Genomic DNA, 27,876 nt, shown 5'->3' with positions numbered 1-27,876 from the left:
ATTTGTCATATTACTTTGCACTCATCTACTCATGTTTTCCTGAGTGTATCAGAATTTTATTTTATAAGCAGTTATTTAATTCATCCATTAAAGACATAATACAAGATCTTGACATGATCTCAGTATTTTCGTGGGTTTGAGAGATCTTGAGACAAAACGATATAGGATATGCAAATAATATAATATCTCGACCGAGATTTTAGTATCTCCGTGAAATCTTGGTCATCTCGACTAGTTTTGACCTAGTCTTAGTTACTTTGACTAATTTCTCCTATTTGTGGAGAAAAAAAAACCGCTCTATCTTCTATTTGCTGCCTTCTTAGTCAAATTTTACCTAAAAAAGCTTAGAACAAGAGGATTGTTGATCAAGAACAACAAAATCTTATTCACCTTTTGTGATTCAATCAAAGGAAAACTTGATTCGCCATTAGCAACAACATAGTGGTTATGATCCGGCCCAACACTCGTTATACTAGGAGTCTATGACTCTAGGATGGGCATAAGGTGAATCATCTAATTGTATTGTACTATTATTTATTCTAATATATGTGATTCAACCATGTTATGTTTTTTTTTTTTTTTGTGAACCATTGATGTTTACCCAAAAAAAAAAAAAACATTTATAATGCCTAATTTATTTAATGGTTTATAATTTGATGTCTTTAATTCATAAATCTTATTTTAAATTATTTTGTTTGAATGTGTTCTAGTGGTACTAAAGATTGTGTTCTAGTCGGATGCTTATAGCTAAAGAAATCTTTTGGTTTAAAAAATCTTGATACATGTATGTGTCAAAGAGCAAGAGGAATACAAAGTTTGACCATATTGTTTCTTTAATTAACAATAAAAAGCCTCGATCTATCAACTTCCTTATTGGTGAAGATGGCTTTTAAAGCCTAAGATACATGTGGCATAGTTTATTTTTCTCCTCTGGTGTTACTACTTCCAAACTTGGAGAGCCTTCATTCTATACCCCTTTTCCCTAACTCTATCTCTGCTAGGAAAATGAGATGATCAGTGTTGTCCCCTCCATTGAAGAGATTAAGGACTCTATGCTTAGCATCTGCTCTTTCAAATCCCCAGTATATGATGGGATACTAATGATTTTTTATCATAAGTGCTAGGACTTTCTCCAATTTGATGTTACTGATTTTGCTAATAAATTCTTCACCTCCATGGGTTTCTACCCTTTGAGTTAATCACACCCTTTTGGATTTAATTCCAAAGAAGGACAAGGCCACCAAACTTGAGGAGTTTAGACTTATTAGCTTTTATACGGTGGCAAACAAAATTATTTCCAAATTGCTTGCTCACTGTTTGAGGTCTATCCTCCATTGATTCATTTCTCCCTTCCAAGCTGCCTTCTTTAAGGGTCGTCAAATTCCAGATTATATTGTCACTGCACAAGAAATCATTCACTACCAAGCACAATAAGAGCTATAGGGAATGAGTGGCTTTAAAATTCGACATGTCTAAGGCTTTTGACAGGGTGGAATGATGCTATATTAGAGCATTGTTCAATTTCTAGGATTCTTAAAGCAATAGTGTGATCTGATCAACATCCTTAATCCTTAGTGTCTTACTCTATAAAATTAAAAAGATCTAGCTTTAATTACTTCGAAGCATCTAGGGGTAGCAAGTGTGTTCGTTAAGTCCTTATCTATTCCTTCTTGCTATGGAAGGCCTCTCTTGTTTTCTAAGGGTCTTTAAAGATTTGAATTGTTTCTAAAGGAATCAAAGTCTCTAGCAATGCCTCTAATTTAACTCATCTTCTCTTTGTTGATGACACATTTCTCTTCTGTCGAGCCATTATGGATAATATCCTTACTAATCAAGCCATCATTGACATTTTCCCAAGTCTAGCAGGATAAAAAAAATAATTTTGAAAAAAAGTGAGATTTTCTCTAGTAAACACACCGAAATAGTTCCAAGAGGGATCATCTGCAATCATACGAAAATTAAAGAAATGTCTCTTAGTTCCTACTATTTGGGTGCCCCTTTGTTTGGTCAAGGTTCTAAAAATAGGTGTCTTGAAGGTGTCCGACCATGGTAATGGTAAATTAGCAGCTTGGAAAGTCCCCCTCCTCTCTTTAGTAGGTCGATCCATCTTAATCAAGTTTGTGCTTAGTTCTCCTTTGACTTAGCTAATGTCGTGTTTTTTATTCTCTAAGAGTCTATATACCAAGCTTGACAAATTAAATCCCTCTTTTCGGAGAGGAGATTCTAAGGAATCAAGAAACTATCTATCATTTCTTGGGAAGAGATATATAAGCCTAAAGCTTGGGGAAGGGTTCAATTTAGACTCATCCATATTCACAATCAAGACCTCTTCCTTAACCTGGCATGGATACTTATCTCTAACCCCTCTTCCCTATGGGAATATATCTTAAAAACTTTTTATTTTCCTCACAATAATATCCTTAATGGAATTTCTCCCTAAGATCGACATGTCTCTTGGATTTGGAATAGTATTGCCTATGTCCCCCAAACTCTCAAGAAACTAGTTTGTCAGAAGATAGACTATGGGGAATCTATTAATATTTGGAGAGATCCTTAGCTCCCCAACTGACCACAAATCAACATTGATTCTACAGGATCCCATATTAACCCTCTTATCTATAATGGAATGCTCCCTTGTTCAACTATCTATTTCAAAAAACTTGTAGTCTAAAAAATTCTCTTTTCCAATAGGCCTTGATAGGCACAATGATTTTCTAATGTGCCATTATTCTAGGAAAGAAGTGCCAACTGCAAGAATTGTTGCCAACCTTCTAACATCTCAAGCCTCCTCATCTTTCATGACTTCACAACATCCTTGATGGAAAAACCTTTAGAAATCCCCACTTCATCCCAAATTCAAGATCTTCTATTGGAAGTTACTTAAGCAATACCTTCTAACTAGAACCAATCTATCACATTTTTTCAAGGTGGATGATCTTTATCCTTTTTTTCTCTTCCAAAAGAGAGAGATTGACATCTTTTTGCCATGCTATTTCTCTAAGAGAATTTGAGCAGAAAGCTACTTGGGATTGTGAACAAAGCTTCTTATAGGAAATTCTATCATGTCAATATGTAAGAAAGTTTGTTCGCACAAGCTTAGTTTTCCAAGCCAAGCCTCTATCATTTTCTTCCCTTTTTTTCTATAACATGTTGTAAGGATTGCTCGAAACAAATGTGTGTCCAAAATGGGAAAGTTCCCAACCCCATTCACGTCATCAATAATATTAATAAATGGATCATTGATCTAAATCTCTTTTCCTCATAGGATTTGACTTTCATCCCAACTCCAAAAAACACTTGAACTACCCATTCCATGGAATGAATACCAAGAATTAATTCCAAACACATCATGCATTATTACCATTGCTGGAAGCTTTGATCGTTCTACTTGTTATGTTGGTTGGGTCTTGGTAATTTTCTTAGATGTATCATGTTTGTGTGCTACCTTAAACTTTGGTTATGTAGGGAGTGCACAAGAGTCTGAAATTATAGGAGTTCTTGAAGAAGTGCAATATGCAAAGTAGTTATGAAGTGTTCCCGTCATAGTCTGGATGGACTGTGAAGATATTGGGAATTGATGTAGCACGATCAAGGGAGTTGGCCTTTTGGTTTATTCAGTTTTTTTTTTAATCTAAGGCTGCGTTTGGTAGTCATTCAGTTCCAGAAACGACATATTATGTCAAAAATAGAATTTTTGATTTCTGTGTCAAAATCCCGTTTTAAAACAAAATAATGATGTTTGGTGAACCTGTTTCAGGAATGATTACCCTAGGGCTGCGTTTGGTAGTCATTTAGCTCCAGAAACAATGTTTCGTGTTAAAAACAGAATTTTCAGTTTCTGTGTCAAAATGTCGTTTTAAAACAAAAAAAAATAGTGTTTGGTGAACCTGTTTCAGGAACGATTAATTAGTTGTTCACTTTTTTTGTATTTGGATCGAAACCAGAATTACGGAACAAGGTTTTGTCATTCCATCATTTTGCATTTCTAGTGTTTTTTTCCCTTTTTCATTCCAAAAAAAAATGGAAAAACACCAAGTTGACACTAAAAGCTTTATTCTGTTTTTTTGCTCCCATAGAGCGAAAAAACATTAGAAACGTTTTTCTAGATGCACCAAACACAACCTAGTTGTCCTTTTTTTTGTACTTGTAACGAAACCGAAATGACAGAACAAGGTTTTGTCGTTCCATCATTTTCTGTTTCTAAGGTTTTTTTCCCTTTTCGTTCCAAAAAAATCGAAAAACACCAAGTTGACACCAAACACTTTATTCCATTTTTTTGTTCCCATAGAATGGAAAAACGTCAGAAACATTTTTTTGAATGACTACCAAACGCAACCTAAGTAACTTTTCTAGTCTTTCTATAACTTCTGAGATGGTGAAGAGAAGTCATTGGGATGTCCTAATACATTAGACTCGAACTGAATTAATCACTAACACTATTAACAATAATCAATATTTTTCTTTCCCAACCCATCCTCCCAAAAAAAGGGGGGGGGGAAGAACTTGCTAGTTTGGTGTTGCCTATGCCCAGATTACTGTGGGTAGGAAAAGACCAGAATGTCCCCTACTATGTGCTAAAGATGCTCTCACATGTCCTCCCATTGTCCTCATGTACCGGCATAGGCAACACCAAACTAGTAGGTTCTTTCTTCCACACCCCCCCCAACAAAAAAATAAAAATAAAAATATCTGTTGATATCCCATTTGAATGCAACAAAATTTTAATGTTCCTTTTGGGCCTAATTGATAACAATTATGTTCTCAATTCGTTGATTCTAGGTGGAATTGATTTTTTATGATTTTGTAATTTTTGAGATCAAGATCACCGCTTGGGAAACATTGTAGTAATTACTATGGAATCAACTCGACTCAGAACAAAATAAGAACTTGGTAACCAACTTCAAAGATCAGTTCACTTAAGCGCCGATGATTAATTGTCCATCTCTTTCATGGCAAGGAAGGAAAAGCAAATGCTGTATCAATCCCTAGAGAACCGAGACTTGTATCAAACTTGGCCCCAAACTTGCAGATGGTGCTTTCCTCATTTATTTTTTTGGTAAAGATCAAATGGTGCTTGTTATCTAGTTGTTAGTTGTAGCCTCCGTGTGCGAGCCTATAGATCGGAGAACATGTTTTGGGGTATAGAAGCTTAAACTTGCTTAACGACCAAACTTGAAACTCTTTGAAAATGCCCAAAGTAAAAACTTGAAATGCAAACATAAAAATTGAAAGATCCCATCTCTGAATTTCAAATGCCAAATTACAGAGATATCCAGGATCTAACAAGCTTATTATTCTCAAATCAAGTTTCCCAAATAAAGCCAGCAATCAACCATACGAGTATTGAGGGTTCCGTCTTCCATTTCAGAGTAAGAGAAAAGCAACTTGAAGGATGTATTGAAACCCTAGGGTTTGTCACATCTATGTAGATTAAAGGCACTCTAGCTGCTCTTTGTTTTAGACGGTTTTGATTTATGAAAGATTTGTCTCTTGGCTTAACTACAAGAAGATGAAGACGAATAAGGGATTGAAACTTGAATTGGGTTTATATGGCCACCATTTTGGTTGCAACAAAAGAAAAAGAGAAAGACAAAATTGAAGATCATCGAATATATGGCCACTGGTAGTCGGTTCGTTTGCAGGAGAAGAAGAAGAAGAGGTGTTACTCAGGAGTCATGAGTTTGGTAGCTCGAAGTTCCTCCTCATGATTTCGGTTGCTCAAAGTTCCTCTCAAGTACAACGTAGTTGTTTCGATCAAAATAAATTATCGGACTTGGCCCTTTTTTTTAAGTGGCTTTTGGTTCAGCAAAAGTGATTCAGATTCGTAAAAACACCAAATTTATGCTTTGTAAAAATTGCTCTAGGAGCATATTTGAGGCCGGTTTGATTCATGGTACACCCATACAAATATACATTAGACGTGTCCTATGTTTGTACCTTCCACATCAAAGATCTATGATATAATCTAATTTCATGGTTTCATCACTAATATCGTAAAAGAAACATTTAATAAGGTTAACCTCAACTTCATACAAAATTCTTTTGATTTATTTATTTGGATCGATTTTTCATTCACCGACGTTGAATGGGATCTCTTCACCCACTAGATCAAGGAGGGATGTCTTTGTCTTGTACAATAGAGGTGATGACGCATGACTCAAAATTTACAAGATGCACATGTAATTTATGATGCCACATGAGTCTATTTAGAAGGTCAAATCACCTGTGCTAAGAACGTTCATCCTCTTACATAGTTGAAGGGAAACTTTCAACTATTATTTTTTAGAAAACTAGTTTATGTCGAAGAGTGGTTCTTGTGCCAACGCCCCAAAAAGTGAGAATGCACACACTGAATTAACAGAAGTGGCATGGTGTTCACCTATGTCTGGTGCATGGGCATGAATATACTTGAATCCTACCCCCAAGAAAATGTCTTGGATTCTTACCTAAAAGAGATGATATGCTTAAATAGTAGGACATCATTTTCATCCTACCTAGGGTGACCCAAATTTGAAAGAAGGGGTCGTTAAAAGTCACTTTCTAATTTTGGGACACGTGGGATTCTGCGTATTTTATCTCCAAAGTGTACACTTGTACCATAAAACAATTCTTTTTCTATATTGGAATTTTTTACTTTCCAAGTGTAACCTCAACTTTTTCCTCTTGGGTGCGAATTTAACCTTAGCCTTCGTTCTTAAGTCATTAAATTCCTAGTCGGCAAAGTACGCTACCACTAACACGCATACACAGCAAACTAACCATCTGATGATCAAAAGATCAAAACCGAGAGAACAAAGATCGAAGAGCTTGACCGCTTGATCTTCTCAAAAGTAAACTTTTTGACCGTCTCCGCAGTTTGGTTTGTTTGTTAAAACACAAAACTCTCTCTCTCTCTCTCTCTTTTTTTATCTCTATCTTTCACTTTTTCTCACTGTCTCACTGTCTTTCTCTCTCTCTAAACCTTATGCACCAAGACTCCCGAATCGACCATCGTTTTTCTTCAGTCTCTATTTCCATTACTCGTTCTTTCCTTCTCTGTCTCTGTCGTCATGATTCCCGCCAATCTATATCTTCCGTTTTGGAGGCTTTAAACCCTGATTTATTCCCTCCGTCTTTCTCTCTATTAACACTTTAGGGTAAATCCACCAAACCCTTCATGTAACTCTACAATTGCCTTTATTAATATATGAACATCTCCAATTTTTTTTTTTTTTTTTTGGCTGTTTGTTAATCTCTATTTTTTTGTTTTTTTATTTGGATTACTGTGATGAATTTGGCTCTGTTTTGATTTTTTATTTTTTTGGTGATTGATCGGTGGATCCGCTTGTTGTGGGTTTGTTTTTGTGGTTCTTGGTTGCAGAGAATATAAGAGGAACGAGGGTTCGGATTTATGTCCCTCAATCAATCAAGGTCTGAGAAGAACGAGTCCCAGTTTAAGAAATCTAGTCGATCCGGGAGCTCTGGTCAGCAGAGGAGTTTCCCAGGAGGCGGCGGGAGAGGCGGCGGTGGGACCGCCCCTCCACCATCTTTTTCTTCTACTAACTCGTCTTCTTCGTCTAACCGAAGGTTCTTGCTTGTCTCTGCTATATTTTTCTATTATCTATCTTAGTAGAGATAACTGTATCAGAATATTAGGGCTTTTTATATTTTTTTCATAGTTGTTAATGTCTGCGTTGGATTGGTTCCTTCAGCTTTAAGAAGTCTGGTAATAATGCACAAGGTGGGCAATCTAGGGTGAGCACAGTAAGTGTGAATTCGGAGTTGAATGCTTCTGCTAAAAGTGCTTTACAGAATGGTGCCCATGCACAGCCCCCGTTACAAGGTACGAAACGGAATTCTTTTATGTTTTTGGTTGGTTGGTGGGTGGTTGTTTCTATTATAAGGTGTTGATGGCTATTCTGAGGGAGTTATCAGATTCTGGTGAGATTTTAAATCGTTGTAATGGTGCTTTTTAGGAGTGTCTGATGCACAGGCTCTGGGAGTTGCATCCAAGCCAACTGATTCAGCCACTTCTAGAAGTAACAGACCAGTTCCAAAAGCTCCAGCATCCCAATCAGCTGCCGCAGCATCAGATTCGGCTGCCCCCGCAACACCTGCGAAAGGTAACTATATATTTTGCATCTGTACGTAGATCAACTGCGAGTTGTAAGATTTCAGATTGTCATTGTCCAAAGACTGCTGTTCTGCTTGCTGCCTCTGTTTCCCAAAGACTGCTCCCATGAATTGCAATGAATATGTCGGTTCTAGGTTCTAATTAATTTGATTCTTTTGTTGATTTCTTTTTTTTTTTTTTGATGGTTTTCCAAGGTGATGCGTCAAGGGCATTCCCTCTGCAGTTTGGAAGCTTCAGTCCTGGTTTTGTGAATGGCATGCAGGTAAAGTTCCATGTTCCACCCCACTATGCTGGTTATGAGGTGTTTTTTGTTGCCTTTTGTTTTGTGTGCACCTTTTGCTTTCTATCTTTACTTTTCTTTCGAGTATGTAAAAACTTTATGCACTTTTGTTTGTAGATACCTGCACGAACAAGCTCAGCGCCTCCAAATTTGGATGAGCAGAAACGTGACCAGGTATGTACCTTCTTGACAGGAGGCCATGTGGGGACTACATTTTTTGCATTTTAATCTGTGCATTCTGCAGACCCTTTTCCTTTTCCTTTTCCTTTTCATTAATATTTATATTTATTTTTATTTAATGTTCACGTATGAACTATACCCCAACATCTATGGGGTCTTTGTGACGTTATGCCACATCCCTCCCTTGATACATGTGTTAATTTAGATGCAGAGAAGCTGGCATACACACTTTGATTTGTTCATGAACTTAGGAAAATGATTGGTAACTCTGCATGTTCTCACAAGTAAGATAGTAGGAGATGAATTTCTGGTGTCTCTGTTGCTTGTCTAGGACACTGCTAAGTTTATTTTTTTATTCCCTTCAACATGTGGGGCTGTAAAATTTTTACCTAATTAAATAAACCACAAAACAGTTTCACCTTTATGGGAATTTTTACCTCCTAGGGTTTTGTTTAAGACACTGATTCTTCTATCATGCAGGTGCGCCATGATTCTTTTAAAGCTGTGCCTACTTTGCCTATACCTGCCACGCCAAAGCAGCAACAATCAAGGAAGGATGTGGGTACTGGTAACCAAGCAAATTCTAGGGATTCCCACCCGCCATCCCAGGCTAAAAGGGATGTTCATGCCCAGGTTCCATTGGGACCTGCCCCCCCAGCGACACAGAAGTTGTCTGTTCATCCTACAGCTGGGATGCCAATGCCATTTCAGCAGCCACAGGTTTCTGTACAATTTGGTGCCCCCAATGCACATATTCAGTCTCAGGCTCCCACTTCACTTCAAATGCCAATGCAGTTGCCAGTGGGAAGTACTACTCAAGTCCAGCAGCAGGTGTTTGTCCCAAGTCTCCAATCCCACCCAGGGATTATGCATCAGGGACAGAGCATGAGCTTCACACCCCAAATGGGTCATCAGCTTCCTCCTCAGTTGCAAAATCTAGGAATTGGGATTGCCCCCCAGTTCACACAACAGCAAGGTGGAAAGCTTGCTGGTTCTCGCAAACCTGTTAAAATAACTCATCCTGAGACCCATGAAGAGTTGAGTTTTGATTCATATTTGGATGGTGGTTCATTGGGTCCAAGATCTCATCCTAATTTGCCGCCACAATCCCAGCCGATTCCATCATTTGCTCCTTCTCATCAGATGAACTACTATTCCCCCATGCAAGCGGGTTCTTATAACCCTTCTTCCATCTATTTTCATGGTCAAACTTCTCTTCCCCTGGCAAGTAACCAGATGACTCCTGGTTCTCAAGCAGCTAGGTATAATTATCCAGGTGGCCAGGGTCCACCAACTGTTCCATTTGTGAATCTGTCCTCTCTTAACCCCATGACTACCAAGGTCGGACCTCCAGTACATGGTGTCACTGAGATGTTAAACTCAGAACATGCTAACGATGCTCATACAGTGATATCTTCTGCCCCACCAACTTCAGTGCAGGTGACACCGAAGCCATCTTCTGGTTCAATCGTAGAAAAGGTTGGCTCCTCTTCAGTTTCAATTACTTCACCTGTTGTGAGCAAGGTTGAATCATCTAAATTATTAAGGCCACCCGCGGAAGCTAGCTCACATGTTGCACAGAAGGACTCAGATGTGGTTGGTGATATCTCTGTCCAACCATCAGGTTCTGTCTCTTTGCCTGGCACAATTAAACAGTTCGCTACATCTGTTGCAACAGTGCAGAGGCCAGCAACCCTCAGTAGTACTACATCTGCGCTTGCTGGCCCTCCTGAGGATTTAGTATATACTACATCCAACACTGAAGGCCAAAGAAGAGAATCTATCAGAAGATCTGATTCTATTAAGGATCATCAGAAGAAGTCTAGTAAGAAAGACCAACGACATTCACAACTGCAGAACCAGGTATCATGCTATGTGCTTATCAGTCCTGGCATTCTCCTTCAATTTCATCGCATTATGTAACTTCTAGACAATGGCTTTTTGCAGGCTGATGCCACTGAATCTACTGGTTTTGTGAAGTCGTCTTCATTTAGGATATCAACAGAAGTTGGTAAACACCCTGATATGATGCAATCTCCTCATTCAGAGGTTGTTGGGTCATCAACTTCTATCTTGAGCTTGACATCTCGGGGTTTGGAACATAGTAGTTCCTCGAATGATGGAATATCAGAAACTGTTGAAGGTAAGTCAACTTCTGCTCCATCAGAAGCCTCAGGAAGTGCCTTAGAATTTATTCCGGAACATGTGTTGGGTGTTGATACCAGCACTACCGATTGTTCTGAAGTATTGACAGATACTGTTAGGATTGGGGAGGTGTCTACCTGTGAACCATCAAGCACATCTTTTGCTGGAACTGTCTCTGATAATTTGGATGCTGCTGATAATGCAAAACAAGATGGTTATGCTGTGCGGAAACAATGGAAAACTGAATTATCTGAATGGCCCCAACAAGGTATTTATAATGTTGAGATGCCTGCAGGACCCTCTTTTTCTGGCTATGCAGAAGGCTGTAAACAATTTCAGGATGAAGACTTCAAGGAGAAAGAAAACATTGTTCGTGCCAAGGAGTTTGGGTCTGTTAAAACTGAACAGGAGTTTGAAGAAGATCTGGGTTCCATCTTAGAGATCAGCAGGACAACTGATAACTTAGTAAAGTCTGCTACAACATCTTCTGATTCTGTTGCTGCTGAAACCCTATCATGTGGCATTCTTTCCCCCAAGGTTTCTCATGAAGATAATACTTCATCCATGGATGCATCCACTGGAACGGGTGAGAGCATTGATAATCAAGAACCATTCGTTACGGAATCTGGTGCCTCACATCAGGAGGTAGCTACTGGTCCAACTCAAGTCGAGGGGAGAAGCATAGAGAATACTAATGGTGGGCTAATTTCCAATTCTTTGTCAGCTTCCAAGGACAAGAACTTGGAACCAAATAGGGCAAAGACTACATCTTCAAGGGTGAAGAAGAAGATGAAAGATATTCTTAAAAATGCAGATGCTGCTGGAGCAACTTCTGATCTTTATAATGCGTACAAGGGTCCAGAAGAAAAGCAAGAAACTGCAGTTCGTCAAGAAAGTATAGACAGCAGCTCCAGTGGTGATATAAAACAGGCACCCATGGTCAATACTGAGAAGAGTGTTCTCGTGAATGATGAAGATGGGCAGATTAAAGCGGAACCAGATGATTGGGAAGATGCAGCTGATGTATCGACTCCAAAGCTGAAAACATCAGATATTGGAAAACAAGTTCGTGGTGTTTTGGTCAATCCCGATGAAGATAGAAATGGAGTGATGGGCAAAAAGAAGTACTCTAGAGATTTTCTGCTGACATTTTCAGAGCAATGTACTGATCTTCCCGCAGGTTTTGAAATTCGATCTGACATAGCAGATCCCCTGATGAGTGGTCCAGTCAGTGTACGCCATATTGTTGATCGTGATTCATATTCCCCTGGTGGTAGAATTATAGATAGGCCAAGTGGGGGTTCTCGGGCTGACCGCCGTGGGAGTGGTATTGCAGATGATGACAAATGGAGCAAATCACCTGGTCCTTTCCCTTCAGGACGAGACCCACGTCTTGAGATCCCACATGGAGGTCCTGTTGTAGGTTTTCGTCCTGGTCAAGGTGGAAATCATGGTGTTCTGAGGAATCCACGTGGGCAACCTTCTCCCCAATATGTGGGTGGCATTCTCTCTGGACCAATGCAGTCCCTTGCACCTCAGGGAGGGATTCAGCGAAATAACACTGATGCCGGACGGTGGCAACGTGCTACTGGCATTCAGAAAGGTTTGATTCCGTCACCTCAGACTCCTTTACAGATGATGCACAAAGCTGAGAAGAAGTATGTTGTGGGTAAAGCTTCTGATGAGGAAGAGCGCAAACAAAGACAGCTGAAAGCTATCCTCAATAAGCTTACTCCTCAAAACTTTGACAAGCTTTTTGAACAAGTTAAAGAAGTCAACATTGACAATGCGGTTACTCTCACTGGTGTCATCTCACAAATTTTTGATAAAGCTCTCACGGAACCAACTTTCTGTGAAATGTATGCAAGGTTCTGTTTACATCTTGCCAGTGAATTGCCTGATTTTAATGAGGACAACGAGAAGATCACCTTTAAGAGATTGCTTTTGAATAAGTGCCAGGAGGAATTTGAGAGGGGGGAAAGGGAGCAAGCAGAAGCTAACAGAGATGATGAAGGCAGTGAAGTTAAAATGTCTGAAGGGGAAAGGGAGGAGAAGAAGACCCAGGCAAGAAGGCGGATGCTGGGTAATATTAGATTGATTGGGGAATTGTACAAAAAGAGGATGTTGACTGAGAGAATAATGCATGAATGCATAAAGAAGCTGCTGGGTTATGATACGCAATATCAAAATCCTGATGAGGAAGATATTGAAGCTCTTTGCAAGCTAATGAGCACAATTGGGAAGATGATTGACCACCCTAAAGCCAAGGAACATATGGATGCATATTTTGAAGTGATGATGGCATTATCTAACAACATGAAGCTATCGTCTAGAGTGAGGTTCATGTTGAAGGATGCTATTGATCTGAGAAAGAACAAATGGCAACAAAGAAGAAAAGTCGAGGGACCAAAAAAGATTGAGGAAGTGCACAGAGATGCAGCTCAAGAACGGCAAGCACAGGCCAGTAGGCTCACTCGTGGTTCAGGCATTAATTCCTCTGTAAGAAGAGGGCAGTTAATGGATCCTGGTATGAGAGGTTCAAATGTGTCATCTTCTCCAAATTCCCAGATGAGTGGCTTCCGTGGGATGGCAACACCTGTCCGCGGGTTTGGTGCTCAAGATGTTCGATTTGAGGAGAGACCTACTTATGAGAGGACATTGCCTCAAAGGCCGCTTGATGATGATTCTATTACTCTTGGTCCCCAAGGTGGTCTTGCTAGGGGAATGTCTATCAGAGGGCAGCCATTGGTTTCGACTATTCTTGTGGCTGATATTTCCCCCAGCACTGGAGAGACTAGGAGAATGACAACTGGCCCAAATGGTTACAATTCTGTATCTGAGTGGACATCTTATAACTCGAGAGAGGACCTCATGCCAAGATACGGTGCAGAAAGGTTGATGGGCCCACCTTCTTATGACCAATCAAATTCGCAAGAACGAAATTCCTATTTTGGGAACCGGGATTTAAGGAATGTGGATCGCTCTTTTGATAGATCCATGGTAAACTCACCTGCCACACGCATGCAGGGATCTTCTGTGGCACATAATGCTTCATCAGAAAAAGTTTGGCCTGAAGAGCGGCTGCGGGAGATGTCAATATCAGCGATTAGAGAATACTACAGGTACAATCTTTTCTTGTGCATGTTATTAAATATACTGGTTCTTTTTGGTTTGAATTCTAGTTTTTGGGTATCTATTGCGGTTGATATTAGATTTGAATCCTAACACCCTAATTTGTCACCGTAGTGTAGACAAGTCACCTTCAATGATAGAATCTGGCAGTCCCTTAGGACCCGATGGGTTAGAAGTGTGTGAAGTAAAATAAATTTTCGCTGGTAGAGTGAAGCACACTGATATGTAAAGGGACTATAAAAAAGCTTTTCATAGGGCTGTTTTATTAGTGTAGACACCTCATTTTGGGTTGTCCTCACAGTTGGTAGTAGGGTTGACGTAAAGTAATATGAATATAAGTGAGGTCACATCATAGAGAAGGTAGTTGTAACATTTTTATTGACATTTTGGTTGAGAAGTGGAGTTGAAGTTAGTAACAATATTTAGTGTTTTGACAAATCAAATGGGGCCTGAGAGGTGTAATCATGGAATGTCCAAACCTTTAATGATTGCCTTAATCTCAGCCTTGATGGAACCCAATATACCAATTGGCCCAGAAAAACCAATAGGACAGTCCCATCCTTATTTTTACAATGCCTGTTCTATATGGCACCGAAATTGGCACCTGAATTGGGCCGAATCAAATATTTGTCAGGAGGGTTAGTGAGTCAAGTGAGGGGCTAGGCCCACCTCACTACCATTTCCAGCAGGGCCAGGGTTGCCTGAGGAGTTACCTATTGGGCAGTGGAGGAAGCTTGTAGTGCTGGATCTGCTGCATGCATGAACTCTCTTAGGTAAAGGTCTGCAGAAATACCCTGTAATTTCCACAATGTGAAGGCCTGTTGTTTCACAGTCGACATGATGGCCACAACCAATTTTTTTTTTTTTTTGGTGGGGGGGGGGGATGGGTGTGAGTATCATTTAAGATTTCATTCCTTCAATTGCTTCCTCCTTCGTGATCATGTTATTTGTTCATGTAACAAACTGCAATAAAGCAAGGAGAATCTTCAGCTTACCAATTTGATAGCATGTTTTATTTCCTTTATATTCTTGGTACCACTGAACCACACTCCAGAAAATATTTTAAACAGTCCTTGTCAGACTCTTGGTTTCTGATTTGTTTTGTTTTGATCTAGTTGGAAATCCTGAACTCTTAGTTACCTCAAAAATGTTTTTTCTTAGTATACTCATTAATCTCTCTGTTGGGTAGTTTAGGATTGCAATTTTTGGCCAATCATGTATATCCTTTAGAGTTGGTTGAGCAGGTTCTTATGGAAGGATAGAATCATTAGAATCTATGTGCCCATTTATTGAAAATGTCTGCTTATTTTGTTGGTAAGGTTTGTGGTAGATGATACAACAACTTCAAACCTGCTTTCATCCGTATCAACTAGCCGGTCCTGCTTCCATGTTCCTGTGAAAAATATAAAATAAACGGTTAAAAAAACAAATGGATAAGAAAAAGCTCTTGGCCATCTATTTTGTAAGGAAGGTGTATGTCCTATATGGCTTCTTTTAATCTGTAACCCATTATGCTGTTGTTTAGTCTTACAGATATTACAAATGGACAGTTCTGGATGAGCTTTGTAGTTCAAGCTAAGACCTTTGTAAGAAATTGAAGTGGAATGGAGATTTGGGGACCAATCCATCACTTACTAATAATTATAAAAGGTGATGTTTTCATCAAGGTAGAAAGAAAAAAATAACCACTTGCACAAGTTTGGGCATAATGAGCGATGCCGATAAAATGAAATGACAGAATGAGATAGGCCTCCTACCAATTATAGATATTTTTCGTGGTTTGATAATCATGGTGTTAGAGGTCCATAGGACTGAATTATAAAAATTGGAAAGGACACTAGAATCACATGCGTTACTATTCTGGGTTTAGGGACAGAATGATGGTGCAAAACAAGGTTACATGTATAGCCGCAAACATAGCATCATGTTGAAATATTAGCTGTTAGAGAACAAGGCTACTTGTATTGTGGAAAACATAGCATCATGTTGAAATATTAGCTGTTAAGAGATGCCCAGGAGAAAAAGGAAAGAACAAGCCTCACTTGAGAAAAAATGGAACTGGACAAAGGTGCTAGGGACCTAAAAGCTGAGAAAGGAATGGCAGAACATCAGGCTGTCTCACATTTCAATTTAGGGGATCACAATTGAGGGAGGATTAGGTGTGTCATAGGAGGTGGAAGACAGTGCATTGCCAAGAAAAATTGAAGGTCTATCGATTTAAAGTTGTGCTAGAATAAGAGTGGAAGGGAATACTTGAGATTTTTTGACTAGTGAGTAGTTATCAGTGGAAATCATTTAAGAATATATTACATTAAAACAGGAGCTAGAAAAAAGCAGGCATGCCAAATCACGGTCAAAGCATTTTTTACAAATTAGCCGTCAACCCAGTAGTGTTGAATCGTTCATCTAGTGGTGAGGGAATGTCTTGGTGCTTGATGACAATACTGAATATGGTCACTAGTCACTACTGACCTATTATGGTTATATTGTTTTTATTGCTAAACTGGAGGGGTATACTCGGAGGCCCTGTTTGTTTGACGGGCAAAAAGGAGTGGAAAAGGAAAAGTCGTGGGTCCCACATGTAATGGGGTTAAGAGGCATCAAAAGCAAGGGAAGGAAAGGATAGTAAAAGATGATGTGAAATTATAAACTAGTAATATAATTCACATCCCCACCTTTCCCACAAAATCTTTCCTAATATGGTAGGATTTTGAAGAAGGGTTGATGTAAGGAAGATTACAGATGGTAATCAACCCCAGTTAAGACTTAAGGCTAATGATAGGCTCCAAACATTAGACAAACAAGTGACTCATATCTGATCAGAAGTTACAACTGAAAAATAAACATAGAATAGGAAAAACTAGGGTAACCTGTAACTCATAAGACACGGCTTAGATGAGCCTGAATCAAATGGAGGTCCTATGTAGGCAAACATACCATCAAAATTCTATCAAATTCTGTTGGCCGGATTGAGAGCTACGCTGGCTGCATGAAAAAGGAAAATTTTGGTAATTCTCGAAGAACTCGAGGTAGCAGCTTCTGATGACCTTCAAATTGAGATCAAAGGACCTTTGTATGATGCCTAACTGTCCTTAAAAGTCGATCGAGTTCTGATGGCTGCACAGGGAGATAAGCTGTTTGCAAGAAAAGGGAACGTTTGGGAGATTTGGAATATCAGCAGCAACAGGCCTTGGAAGGCCCTTCAAAGCTGGTCGAAAGGTCCCTTTTGGGGGGTCCCAAGATACTCCAAAAGCCTGGTGGAAGAAGGTCAATTGCACTCTTGATAACCTCACAACACACCCAAAGAAATAACAGAAAATTAAAAGAGAAGCAGAATTCGATGGAGGGATGGGAAGGGGGAAGATGAATGGTGGTTGGGTCAGGCCTCTCACCCTTTCAAGTGTTTTGGGCATCTCATCGACCCTCCCTGTCCATGAAGATAAACTTCAACCGGCTCCTTCAAAATAGAAGGTTACAAAATAGGAAACTAATTGGGAATAAGGGAAGTAATTAAAAAGGAAATAATTGACGAAGGAAATAACATAAAAAAGGAAACTAGTCCGAACTAGAAGCTTCCTAAAGTTGAAACTAGCCACTTGTCTAACAAGAAAAACACAAGGAAACTAATTCTTTGTTCATCTAGAAACTTTTTCCTAATTCCGTCCTCCAGCTGTATCCTTGTCGACCAAGTTTCACAATATGAAAAAATAACAGTCCAATGCTGAAATTGGTAGCAAGGATTTTTGGACTTCTAGAGCCTTTTCTAGAACTTACTCAGGTCCTCTTGCTTGCTGATTAAGGCACATGAATGGGACAAAACAGCACTTCAAACTGAAATCGGGAGAGGTGTTTGCCCTCTACAACTGACTTCCACAAGGTTGAACTGCTGGGTTCGATTGGCCCAAGAATGGTCTAGATTTTGGGCCAGCTTTGAACCACTTGTGTCCCTTTGTTGACATCTTGATTTACATCTAGGGTGGGGTGGGATAATCCCCTTTCCACATAAGCAGGCAAACCATTTAATGCATGTTGTCGTCACTTAACCTCCCCAACGTAAAACAAACAACTTTGGTTTTGGAATTTTATAGAAAACCTTCTAAGTATCCCACCCATTTATTCCCATCCCATTTTTCCCCATCAAACAAACAAGACCTAAGAGAATCATTTTTAGTTGTGATTAGCCTTTTACAGTAGGGCTTCCCCCCCCGCTCCCCCCGCCAGCAAAAAAGGGCTCATGTAGGGGAGTAGTGTGTGTATTCGTAGCATTGCTTGGTAAATTTTCGTGGTCATTATTTCTATTTGGGAAATTCTTTTTAGGTCAAATCCTTTCGATTGGACACTATCTTAGTGTCATTTTGAAGCATGCTTTTGAAATTTGGTATTAGGTCAAAACTAAATCTGTGTACTTGGAAATTTGTCATATAATTGAAGGAAGTGCTTTGCTAACAGTCTGTCTGATGTCTTTGTTAAGGGACAGGTGACAGTACTTGGTACCTTAATTCAGATCATAGTTGTTAAGGCGTTGCCTAAGTGTCCAGGTGCCCTTTGCTGGAAGGGCACCTTGGACGCTTAGGCGGCACCTCGTTGGTGTCTTGATTATTTTCTCTCCAATGCCTAAGGCCTCTCCTAGATGCTGTGACAGCTATGATTCAAATTGATCAGAGGATCTGTTGGTGGTGGGTTTTTTTAGATGGAATGAGACCGATAGCAATGGAGCCGCAAGGATAGGGAATAAATGGAATCACAGGGACGAGGGGAAGGGAGAAGTTGTGGGGGAGAGGGAGAGGGAGAGAGAGAGGGAGAGGGAGAGGGAGAGATGGTCTGTTATAACAATCCCTTATACATTGCTCAACATCACCAACACTCATTAAAAAACTCGTTCTTTACATCATCTCCAATATTGGGGGGGGGATTACGTATATAAAGACAAAATTCCTAAATCGACTCATAAACTCCTAATCACTCTTTACCACATTGAATAAAGTGAATAGATCTATGTAGTATCCTAATCTAACCCAAGTACCTAAAAAGGGCCTTTCTAGACTAAACTAACTTGTTTAAAAGCACATGAGACCCACATAATCTTATCTATATACTGGATCTCTTTTACAAAATTAAAACCACATAAAAAATAAGATGCCCAAGGCCCATAGAACCCAACCATGGGCCATCATACAATCTTCCGAGGTCCGACTGGCCTAATTGGACAATTTTAAGTGCATCATATGTAGGTTCTTATACCATTGATTCATCTCGTTTATGGTTCTTAGCTATGGTCTCTTATTGTTGTTATCCACACTTCTACCATGTTTTCTTGTTTTATCAATAATTCCTTCGTTGCCCATCCCCCACCCCACCTCTTGGGTTTGGGGAGAGAAAAAAAAGAGAAGACCTTGGTATCGGTTCATCCACATTTTTCGATCTAATATCGAATGAGAGCAATCTGGACCGGTAGCTGTCCAGAACAATCAATATTGGGTCAAGCTAGATCTTTGTGTACTAAAGAAAAAGAGGATTTTCTTATAATTGGAGGAAGTTCTCAGCAATGGTCTAGTTGATGAACTGACTGAGGCATGGGTGACAGAGTACTTGTTCTTGCGTTCTTATCCAATTATTCTGTCCCATTTATGGTTCTAGGTTTTGGCCGCTCACTGTTGTTGCTATCCATTCTTGTACTATTTTTTTTTTTGTTCTATAATTAAGTAGCCTTCATTACTTATCGTTGCCCCCCCCTCACCCCACATAAAAAGAGAAGGATTAAAAACCTTGGTATCTGTAAAGAGAAGAGAAGAAAAAGAGAGACCTGCGATTGTGGAGCAAAAGGGAGTTCCAATCGATTAGGTTGGGGCTGCCCTCATCCATTCATTAAATAGAATAGCTATTAGAAGTCCTAGTAGGAGTAGGAAAGAACAGAATAGAACAAAAGAGGAAACTAATAATAATGCTAAGTTGCTAACTTCTAACTGTATTTAGTACTAATAGGACTAGGAAAACCCACATTCCTAGTAGGACTAGGAATACCCAAACCAGCAGTCCTAATGGGACTAGGAAAACAGAAGGGAGTAGTCTTCGACTTGCGGTAGACTCCTCCTTTCTCTCAGTAGACTTCTAACACTCCCCCTCAAGCTGGACATACACATAGCAACAGAAAGCTCCAACTTGGACAACAAGAACTTCAGTGAGCACAGAGAACTCCAATCAACCATCATAAAGCCATCAACAACTCCAAAAGCAACGGAAGCCCTTCCAAAGGCACTTCAATACCAATGAAAACCTTTCCTGGAGAAGGCAGCCCAACAGAAATTGTAGCTCCCAATAACTACAACAAAAGCACTCACGAGTGTGACCAAACAACATCAGGTTGCTGAATATACTATCTTTAAAATGATAAAACTGTTGCTGAGGATACACATGAGCAAATACGATGAGCATATAATGATGACGATCTCCTCACGGTAGCAAATTGGAACATATAATCAAATAAAAGGTCCAACTAAGAGCATCAACTACCAAAAAGAAGAACCAGCGATAACAAACACGAAACCATAAATCCAGCGGAACAAAGGAGAAATACCAGCTCGAGGTGGATTCCTTCAATCCAATCCATCGATTTCACAACAGCCAACCAAAATCAGAAAATCAGCAAATCGAAGAGAAGTAAATCAGCACATAACCATCAGAAATTAGTAGACAATTGGAACTTCTTCAACCAGCAGAAAATTAGCATACCCTTGTCCATCGAAGAAGTAGTAAATCAGCAAACAACCAACATCGACATCGTTAGCACAAAGCAGTGATAGCATCAAATAGCAAGAGCAGAAAACGATCCCGTCAAATAGTGATTCGAACAAAATAGTAGCGACAATAAACTTGACCAGCAGTAACATAATCCATTCAACAGAAAATGAACCCAAACAAGAACAGCAGTAATCGTGGAAATGTGGTAGAACCCTTCCGCCTTCAACTTTCCAAACGAGAAACAAGAAATAAACAAACTGGCGGTGGAAACCATGCCCGACTTTGAGTGAGAGAACTCACTGCTATGGCATTAGACATGCCTGAAACTCTCGTTGGAGGTCAATAGCAAAAGGACCTGCAGATTCCAACCAAGAAGCATTCCACAATGAGACCAAAAGATCAAAAAAGGAAAAGAAAAAAGTTCTGCAACACAGTCATAGCAGATCAGCAGCGGCAAGATCAGAAATCGAGTCTCAATCTCACCTGCAATTTGATAACAAATCTATAGCAACAAGCCAGCAACCCTCATCTTCTTCGGTCAGCAAATTGATAGTAAGAATAAGCGACGATGTAGCACATCTGTAAATCAATGGAAAGCCAACATGACCACAGCAAAGACTGTAAACTATAATCACAACTTCGAGCAATATGACTAATACTCCATAAGAAAAAAAAAAGTTATCGCAACAGCAAACTTTAGCAAACAACGAACAACAAACAATAGCAGTAGCAGCAAATGATTATCACAGATGATTATCATACAACATCTACTTCAAAAACCTATACACCAATCTTCAGTCTTCAGTATATGAAACACTAGTTCTTTTTTGATGAACTAGGGTTTTCTTCTTCAAAACGGAAACCCAAATTGACTCTCAAAACGGAAAATTAATGAGAATCAGTTACTAATAACCCGCTCTGATACCATGCAAAGAGAAGAGAAGAAAAAGAGCGAGAGAGAGAGACTTGCGATTGTGGGGCAAAGGGAGTCCCAATCAATTATATTGGGGCTGCCCTCCTTCATTCATTAAATAAAAAAGCTATTACAAGTCCTACTAGGTATAGGAAAGACCAAATTAGGAAATTAATACTAATTGCTAACTTCTACTGTATTCGGCCCTAATAGGGTTAGGAAAACCCACATTCCTAATAGGACTAGGAATACCCAAACCCAAGTCCTTGATAGACTTGTAGAAGTATCAATTCGTCCAGATTGCCTGATCCATACCAGATGAGAACTATCTGGACTGGTGGCTGTCCAGAAGAATCTGTCCTCCATTACCAGTCTCAGAATCTAATGAGACCATTTTTTTTTTTTTTTTTTTTTTTTTAATTATTTTTTTTTAAAATTTTTTTTTCGGAGTTAGTTGGGTAACTTGTATGTAAAAAGAAAGAGTTACTCTGGAGATCTTATGACCAGTTAATTAAAAAGATGTCAGGCTGTGATAGATATCTTGTTGAAGAGTGATTAAAAATTAATTTGTAGTATATGTTCAAGAAGGGCTTAAATGACTAATTGGAGTTGCTATGATTGTTCTTGATGTCATTTTGGTGGTTCAGCTTTCTTTTGAAATTAAACGGAGTTCTGGAGTTCTTTTCCATCCTTAGTGGGAATAGGATTTCCTTAAGCTCTATGACAAGGATCTTTAGTAAGATTTTGTATTGTAAATTGAGAATTTGATGGGTTTGTGTGGGATATATTACTCTTCTTAGTTGTGTGGTCCAACTTTATTCTGTTACGTTGCTATTTTTTGTTGCTGTTATTACATGTTCAAATCATCTTATTCTCGGTTCTGGTTGTAGTTCTTAGGCTGTGTTTTCGGAATTTATTGTTTTTTTCTATCGAATTGTTATTTAAGATTGTTATCTGAGATTGTCAATGAATGGTTGATGCTTCAGAATTGAATTTCCTGTTTGTTCCATGACTCATGCTTAACTTACCACCCCTGACCATGTTATAAAACCTGAAGCCATTGTTTGAGGAAGTGGTTCAGAATCGGCTTGATGTAGATAAGTCACTTAATGGGCGTATTTTATTGCAAATAAGCCTTAGGTTGTGTTTGTATGTATTGGGCCTTTGATCCCGTGGGTTTTCTTTGTAATGGGCCACTTGAATGAGCCTAGAATATGGGTAGAATATGGGTAGAAAGTAGGAAAACTGGATTTAATTCATTAGTTTAGTTAAAGTTCTGTTTTGAGTGTATTTCCTTTGGTATTTCAGTTTCTCGTCAGTTTAGGTCTCCCAATTAGTTAAGGATTGTGTTAGGCCTTTCTTTTAGAGTGTTTTGAGTCAGTTTTGAGTCTTCTATATAAGTTTGTAAAGGGCTACAATGTTAAACACAAATTTATTAATGAAAAAAAAGATGGCTTATGCTGTTGTGCTGTGGGATGCATTTGGGTGAGATGCCTATTCACTAGTTCTTCTTCCCTCTTCTCAACCCTCCATCGAATTCTCTTTCTTTTCTTATTTCCCTTTTATTTGTTTGCTGCGAGAGTGTTTGAGAGCTAGAACCAAGCCTATTGGAGGACATCTTCTCTATTCAGCCAGAATTTCAGATCCTGCGTAGGATTAGGATCACTTGTGATACTAGTTCTACATTAAGGCCGATCCCGATTTTGAATCTGGCCGATTGGTACTGGTTCAGGGCCTTCAGGACTACTTTTCCCGGCCGATTCTAGATGAATTGGAACAAGGTTATCAAGGCGACCAAGGCGATGGAGGGTGGTAAAAAATCAAGTCAACACAAACAAGGCGTCGCCTACGCGCCAGTCCAAACTGAACCGCCTTATCGCCTAGGCACCACTTAGGCGATGCCTTGATAACTATGAATCGGAATTAGAGATGATCGGTGAAGGCTGATCCTGTTGCTGATTCCGCTTACTTGAACCATGCCTGAAGAACATACTCCAATCAAAGTCAGATTTTATTCGTGGTTTGAAATTGAAAGGAAATCGGATTAGCTGATTCACCTGTTAGTTTTTAGAGTTTTGGGATATCCAGAAGTGACGATCAGTCTAAGGATAACTCTCAACTGGTAGGATTCTTCTCAAGACTTTCAAGACTTACAACAGAACATTTTCTAATTTTATAATTAGGGAGTATTCGTCTTCCCCTTGGATCTCAACATGCCCCTGTGGCTCTTGAAAAATAACAATAGCGAGCTTTCACCACAAGCCCTTCTGTATTTCATTTTAGAGAAAGTGCGCCAAACTGTTTATTGACCATAAGAAGTTTGATCCTAAGGTTTGACCTTTGTGGCTAAAACACCATCAATCATCTGAACCAGATGTTGGGCAAATAACTCCATGCAGGCAGAGTATAGAAAAGAACATTGCTGAACTCTTGAGCACACAATGTTCCTGTACTTAAAGCTTGAAGTATGCTGCTAGAATGTACTCAAGTGATGCAGAATGTGTAGGCTGAAGAGATGAATTTGGGTTGAACTACTTGAAGAAGTTGCTAACTTAGATTTTGAGATCAGGGGGAAAATTGTGTTTCTTCCTTTTGCCTGAGGAAATTCAGTATGAAGGCTGTGTTAATTATTGATTCGAGTCTGAAAGATTTGCATCGCCCGGCTTGCTTGGGTTGGGAAGCATTTTTCTCTCCCCCCCCCCCCCCCCCCCGCCAACTCTTTTTTTTTGTTTATATAAATTTCAGTGGCTTTGCTGGTGGGAGCTTTTGCTGCTGTCAGTGAAAACTCTTCTCTGGTAGTGGGCCTCTAGGCAGGTCATCTCCTTCATGATTTTCTCATTCATTCTGGGGAAATCAAGTTTTTGGCCTTCTTAATGCAGGCCAGGTTGATTGATTGGCACCCCCCCCCCCCCCTTTTTTTTGGTTTGGGCTCGACTGTTTGAGCCTTCCCCCCCTTTGGGCTGCCGTTCTCCCCCTTTTTCCTTTTGCTGAGGCTCTTCCTTGGGTGATCTTTCTCCCTCGACATTCTTCTTCTTTCGGTAATGCAAGCCAGGTTTTAGTACTGGTTTGGGTTAGTCCTCAGTTTTTTGGATTTGTTTTTGTCATGGACTGAAATATGAAGTCCAAAAGTTTAAGGGGCTGTACAAAGTTAATGTCTTATTTTGGTGGGTCCCATGTTGTTGATAGTTGATTAGGATTTATATTATATTTTGTTCTTAGACTAGTCGTGGGTTGTAAGTTAGTTTAGCAAATCTATGTTCTAGATTCTTAGCTGTCCAAGAGTCCTAGTTGGGAAATTCTAGGTATTATATTTTAGTTGAGTTGATCTAGAAGGTTTTGTATGTTTTCAATAAATTAACTTTTCCCCTACTATTATGGAATTGAATGGAATAGTTTTGGCTTGTTGATGATTACCTTGCTGGCTTTTCTCTCTTCTCTCTATATTGGGGAAGAAATTTCTCCCCCTTCCATTACTTTTTCTCTTCGTCCCAGTCACACCTATTTTACTTCCGTGTTTTCTCTTTTGACTTGTGAGTGGCCTTTTCTCTTTTCTCTCTCTCTTTTTTTTCTCCTCCAATTGATTTTTGAACAGCACAATAGTTTCTTTCTTATTATTAAATCTGTCATTTTTGTAAGTTTCTGTTATCATCTTCTCTAAAATATACTATTAGATCGAGCATCAAATCTGAGCGATCTAAACCATCAGATCTGAATCCTTTTGTCCTGTTGTATCACCCATTACCCGCAGGCCAATCATATCAATCAGATCTGTTCAATCTGCATCATTTATCTTTTGAGTTGCTCCTCACGTGGTTAGGCCATGTATTTACTATATTCTTCCGCCTCTTTTGTTTTCTCCTTGTTGCTTTGCTGCCTTGGGGCTGGTTGTTGGTTTGCCATCTGACCTGAAGTCAATTCATTGAGTTTCTTGGCTTCAGGGAGGAGGAAGAGCACATGGAGTTTATCTTATTTAGACAACTTATGGATGGGAATGCTTGAATGGATATCTTGTAGACCTTGGTTGGCTTATAGAACTTTTAGATAAACCAGAAGGAGAACTTTGTACAGTGATGTCATGACAGACAAATATTGGGACTTTTACGTCCCTTCCCGTTTCTCCTTTGATTTTTTTTTTCTTTTTTGGAATGCTTCTCCTAGTACTACTTTTAGCTAGACGGCATATGGATTACAGAGTGAGGGTTTGATATTTACTATATGTACTCCTCCTGCTGCTAGGATTAGGTGTCACCATATTTATGTTTGGCTTCCACTAACTTCAGAATCCGGAACCAGATTTTATTTAAGTGTGTTTTATGATGCAATTTTTATTTTCCCCCTAATTTTGGGGGAAGGCCTTCCCACACTAACTTGGGTAAGCCATTTGCACCCTAACGGTCTCTTCTCCACTAGGAAATGTGGGTAGACATTTTGTCCAGATTATCTAGTCATGGGTTGATGGGCAGATCTTAATTTTCCTATGTATCACTATTGTGTTTTGAAAATTGATTTAAGAAAAATATTTTCAGAAAAAGTAACTGTTGGAAAATAAGGAAAATAAACCCCCCCCCCCCCCCCCAACCCACTTGTGGACCACAAAATTTGACGTGTCTGATTGGAGAAATTCCCTTTTATCTGGTGGTTAGAATGGCCTAATTATTTTTATTGGGCAAACCAAGCTGTCCATGTGGGACTGTTCATGTAGAAACCGTTGTCATTATATTTTTTTATACTCAATCATTTAATGGCCCAAAGAGGCACTATGAATGGTAAGACCCAAGTGGGAAGGACCGTCTCCTACATTAGCTTATGTTAAAATTAAAAAGTAATTCATGAGCTTCTGATCTAACTGTTTATTCATAAGGCTTGAAATAGATATTTCCTGTAATTGGGGTCAAGAATATGCTTTATAAGTGGAGTATCTTGAAAGGTTTTGCATTGCGCATATTTTGGCAGATAGTCCTTGACAATAGTAACTTTTATCTGAATAGTCTGATTTATATACTGAAACATGTCTTTTCAGTGCCAAAGATGAGAAAGAGGTTGATTTATGTATCAAAGATTTGAATTCTCCGAGCTTCCACCCGTCTATGATATCTATCTGGGTCACAGACTCTTTTGAGAGAAAGGATATGGAGAGGGATTCTTTGGCTAGGCTTCTTGTCAATCTTACCAAGTCTGATAGCTCGTTAAATCAAGTACAGCTCCTTGAAGGGTAAGAAACCAAATTTACTGGAGATAAAAGTAAAATTCAGTTTGCTAGGTCTTTTCCCGCCCTTCTCCAACTCCCAGAGAACAAATAAATCTAGAATGTCCTTCTAATCCTGTTTGATTTCCATGCTACTAGGTTTGAATCAGTTCTTGCTACTTTGGAGGATGCTGTAACTGATGCCCCTAAAGCAGCTGAGTTTTTTGGCCGTATCCTTGCTAAAGCCATTGTTGAAAATGTTGTTTCTTTGAGGGAGATTGGTCGACTAATACATGAGGGTGGGGAAGAACCAGGACGTCTACTGCAAATTGGTCTTGCATCGGAAGTTCTTGGCAGCATACTTGAGTGCATTAGATTAGAGAAAGGAGAATCTTTCCTGAATGAGATTCGCACAAACTCCAATCTGCGGTTGGAGGATTTTAGACCCCCAGATGCAATCGGATCAAGGAGGCTTGATGCGTTTATTTAGAGGAAAGTGGTGTTGCTCATTTTACCTGGTAGAAGAAAATTCTTGTCCAGGGCCTTGTGGTTACATAATTCGGCGGAGAAGTTTCTTTGGGATTTGGGGGGTTGTGGTGGTTCCCTCCTGAATCTGGGTAATCATCTACCGTGAAATTGTCATTATCATCATTATTGTTATTATAATTATTTCTTCAATGGTTGCCAAGGTTCTAATGAGCATCTTGTTTAGGTTCTTCAAATGTCATCTTTGTTCTAATGTATGCAAGTGGTTGGTTTGGACTGAGCCATAATTTCTTCCCAAATCCTGAAGGGAGAGAGACCATAAAAGCATACGGCCTGAGGCACCTATAAGATACATAGGAGGGTCCCACTGATTTATAGTGTGGGGCCACTGTCCAGGTAAGTAGAGTGTGGGGCCATTGCCCCTTGTGGTGGAAGCCGTGCTCGTATGTTTTTATGGTCGCAAGATGTAGCATGCCCCTCAATGATTTAGGTGATTGTTATTCGACTTTTGACATATCCTCCTTATATGGAGCCGTGGAGGAGGTGAGGTTGAAGTTTGTGAAATATTAACTAGAGGGTGCTGCTCGTGATCTGTGATTACATGTCTTTTTTTTTTGGATAGCTATTCTCAACAATTAGACCGTCATGGAAGGGGAGATTTTTAATATACGGAGCAGGTTATAGTTGTTTTTTTTAACTACGAA

At 39.4% G+C, this 27,876-nt stretch overlaps 1 protein-coding gene across 2 annotated transcripts; it reads left to right on the top strand.

Annotated features, from left to right (window-relative positions):
- Window positions 1-6,917: 6,917 nt before the first annotated feature.
- On the top strand, window positions 6,918-27,408 carry LOC122087351 (eukaryotic translation initiation factor 4G-like). 2 transcript variants are annotated; one of them, XM_042656443.1, is made up of 11 exons: window positions 6,918-7,136; window positions 7,361-7,566; window positions 7,692-7,822; window positions 7,956-8,102; window positions 8,308-8,375; window positions 8,511-8,567; window positions 9,054-10,436; window positions 10,521-10,716; window positions 10,819-13,840; window positions 26,522-26,713; window positions 26,846-27,408. In XM_042656443.1, the coding sequence occupies exons 2-11, from the start codon at window positions 7,391-7,393 to the stop codon at window positions 27,174-27,176; spliced, it is 5,703 nt and encodes a 1,900-aa protein (XP_042512377.1). In that variant the 5' UTR covers window positions 6,918-7,136; window positions 7,361-7,390; the 3' UTR covers window positions 27,177-27,408. The 2 variants fall into 2 exon arrangements, with proteins under 2 accessions (XP_042512377.1, XP_042512376.1); XM_042656442.1 differs by having other exon boundaries at window positions 10,521-13,840.
- The last annotated feature ends 468 nt before the right edge of the window (window positions 27,409-27,876 follow it).

Source organism: Macadamia integrifolia, chromosome 8 (genome assembly GCF_013358625.1).
Source record: "Macadamia integrifolia cultivar HAES 741 chromosome 8, SCU_Mint_v3, whole genome shotgun sequence".
In the NCBI taxonomy this organism is placed as follows: Eukaryota; Viridiplantae; Streptophyta; class Magnoliopsida; order Proteales; family Proteaceae; genus Macadamia; species Macadamia integrifolia.
This window is presented reverse-complemented; position numbering and strand designations above follow the sequence as displayed.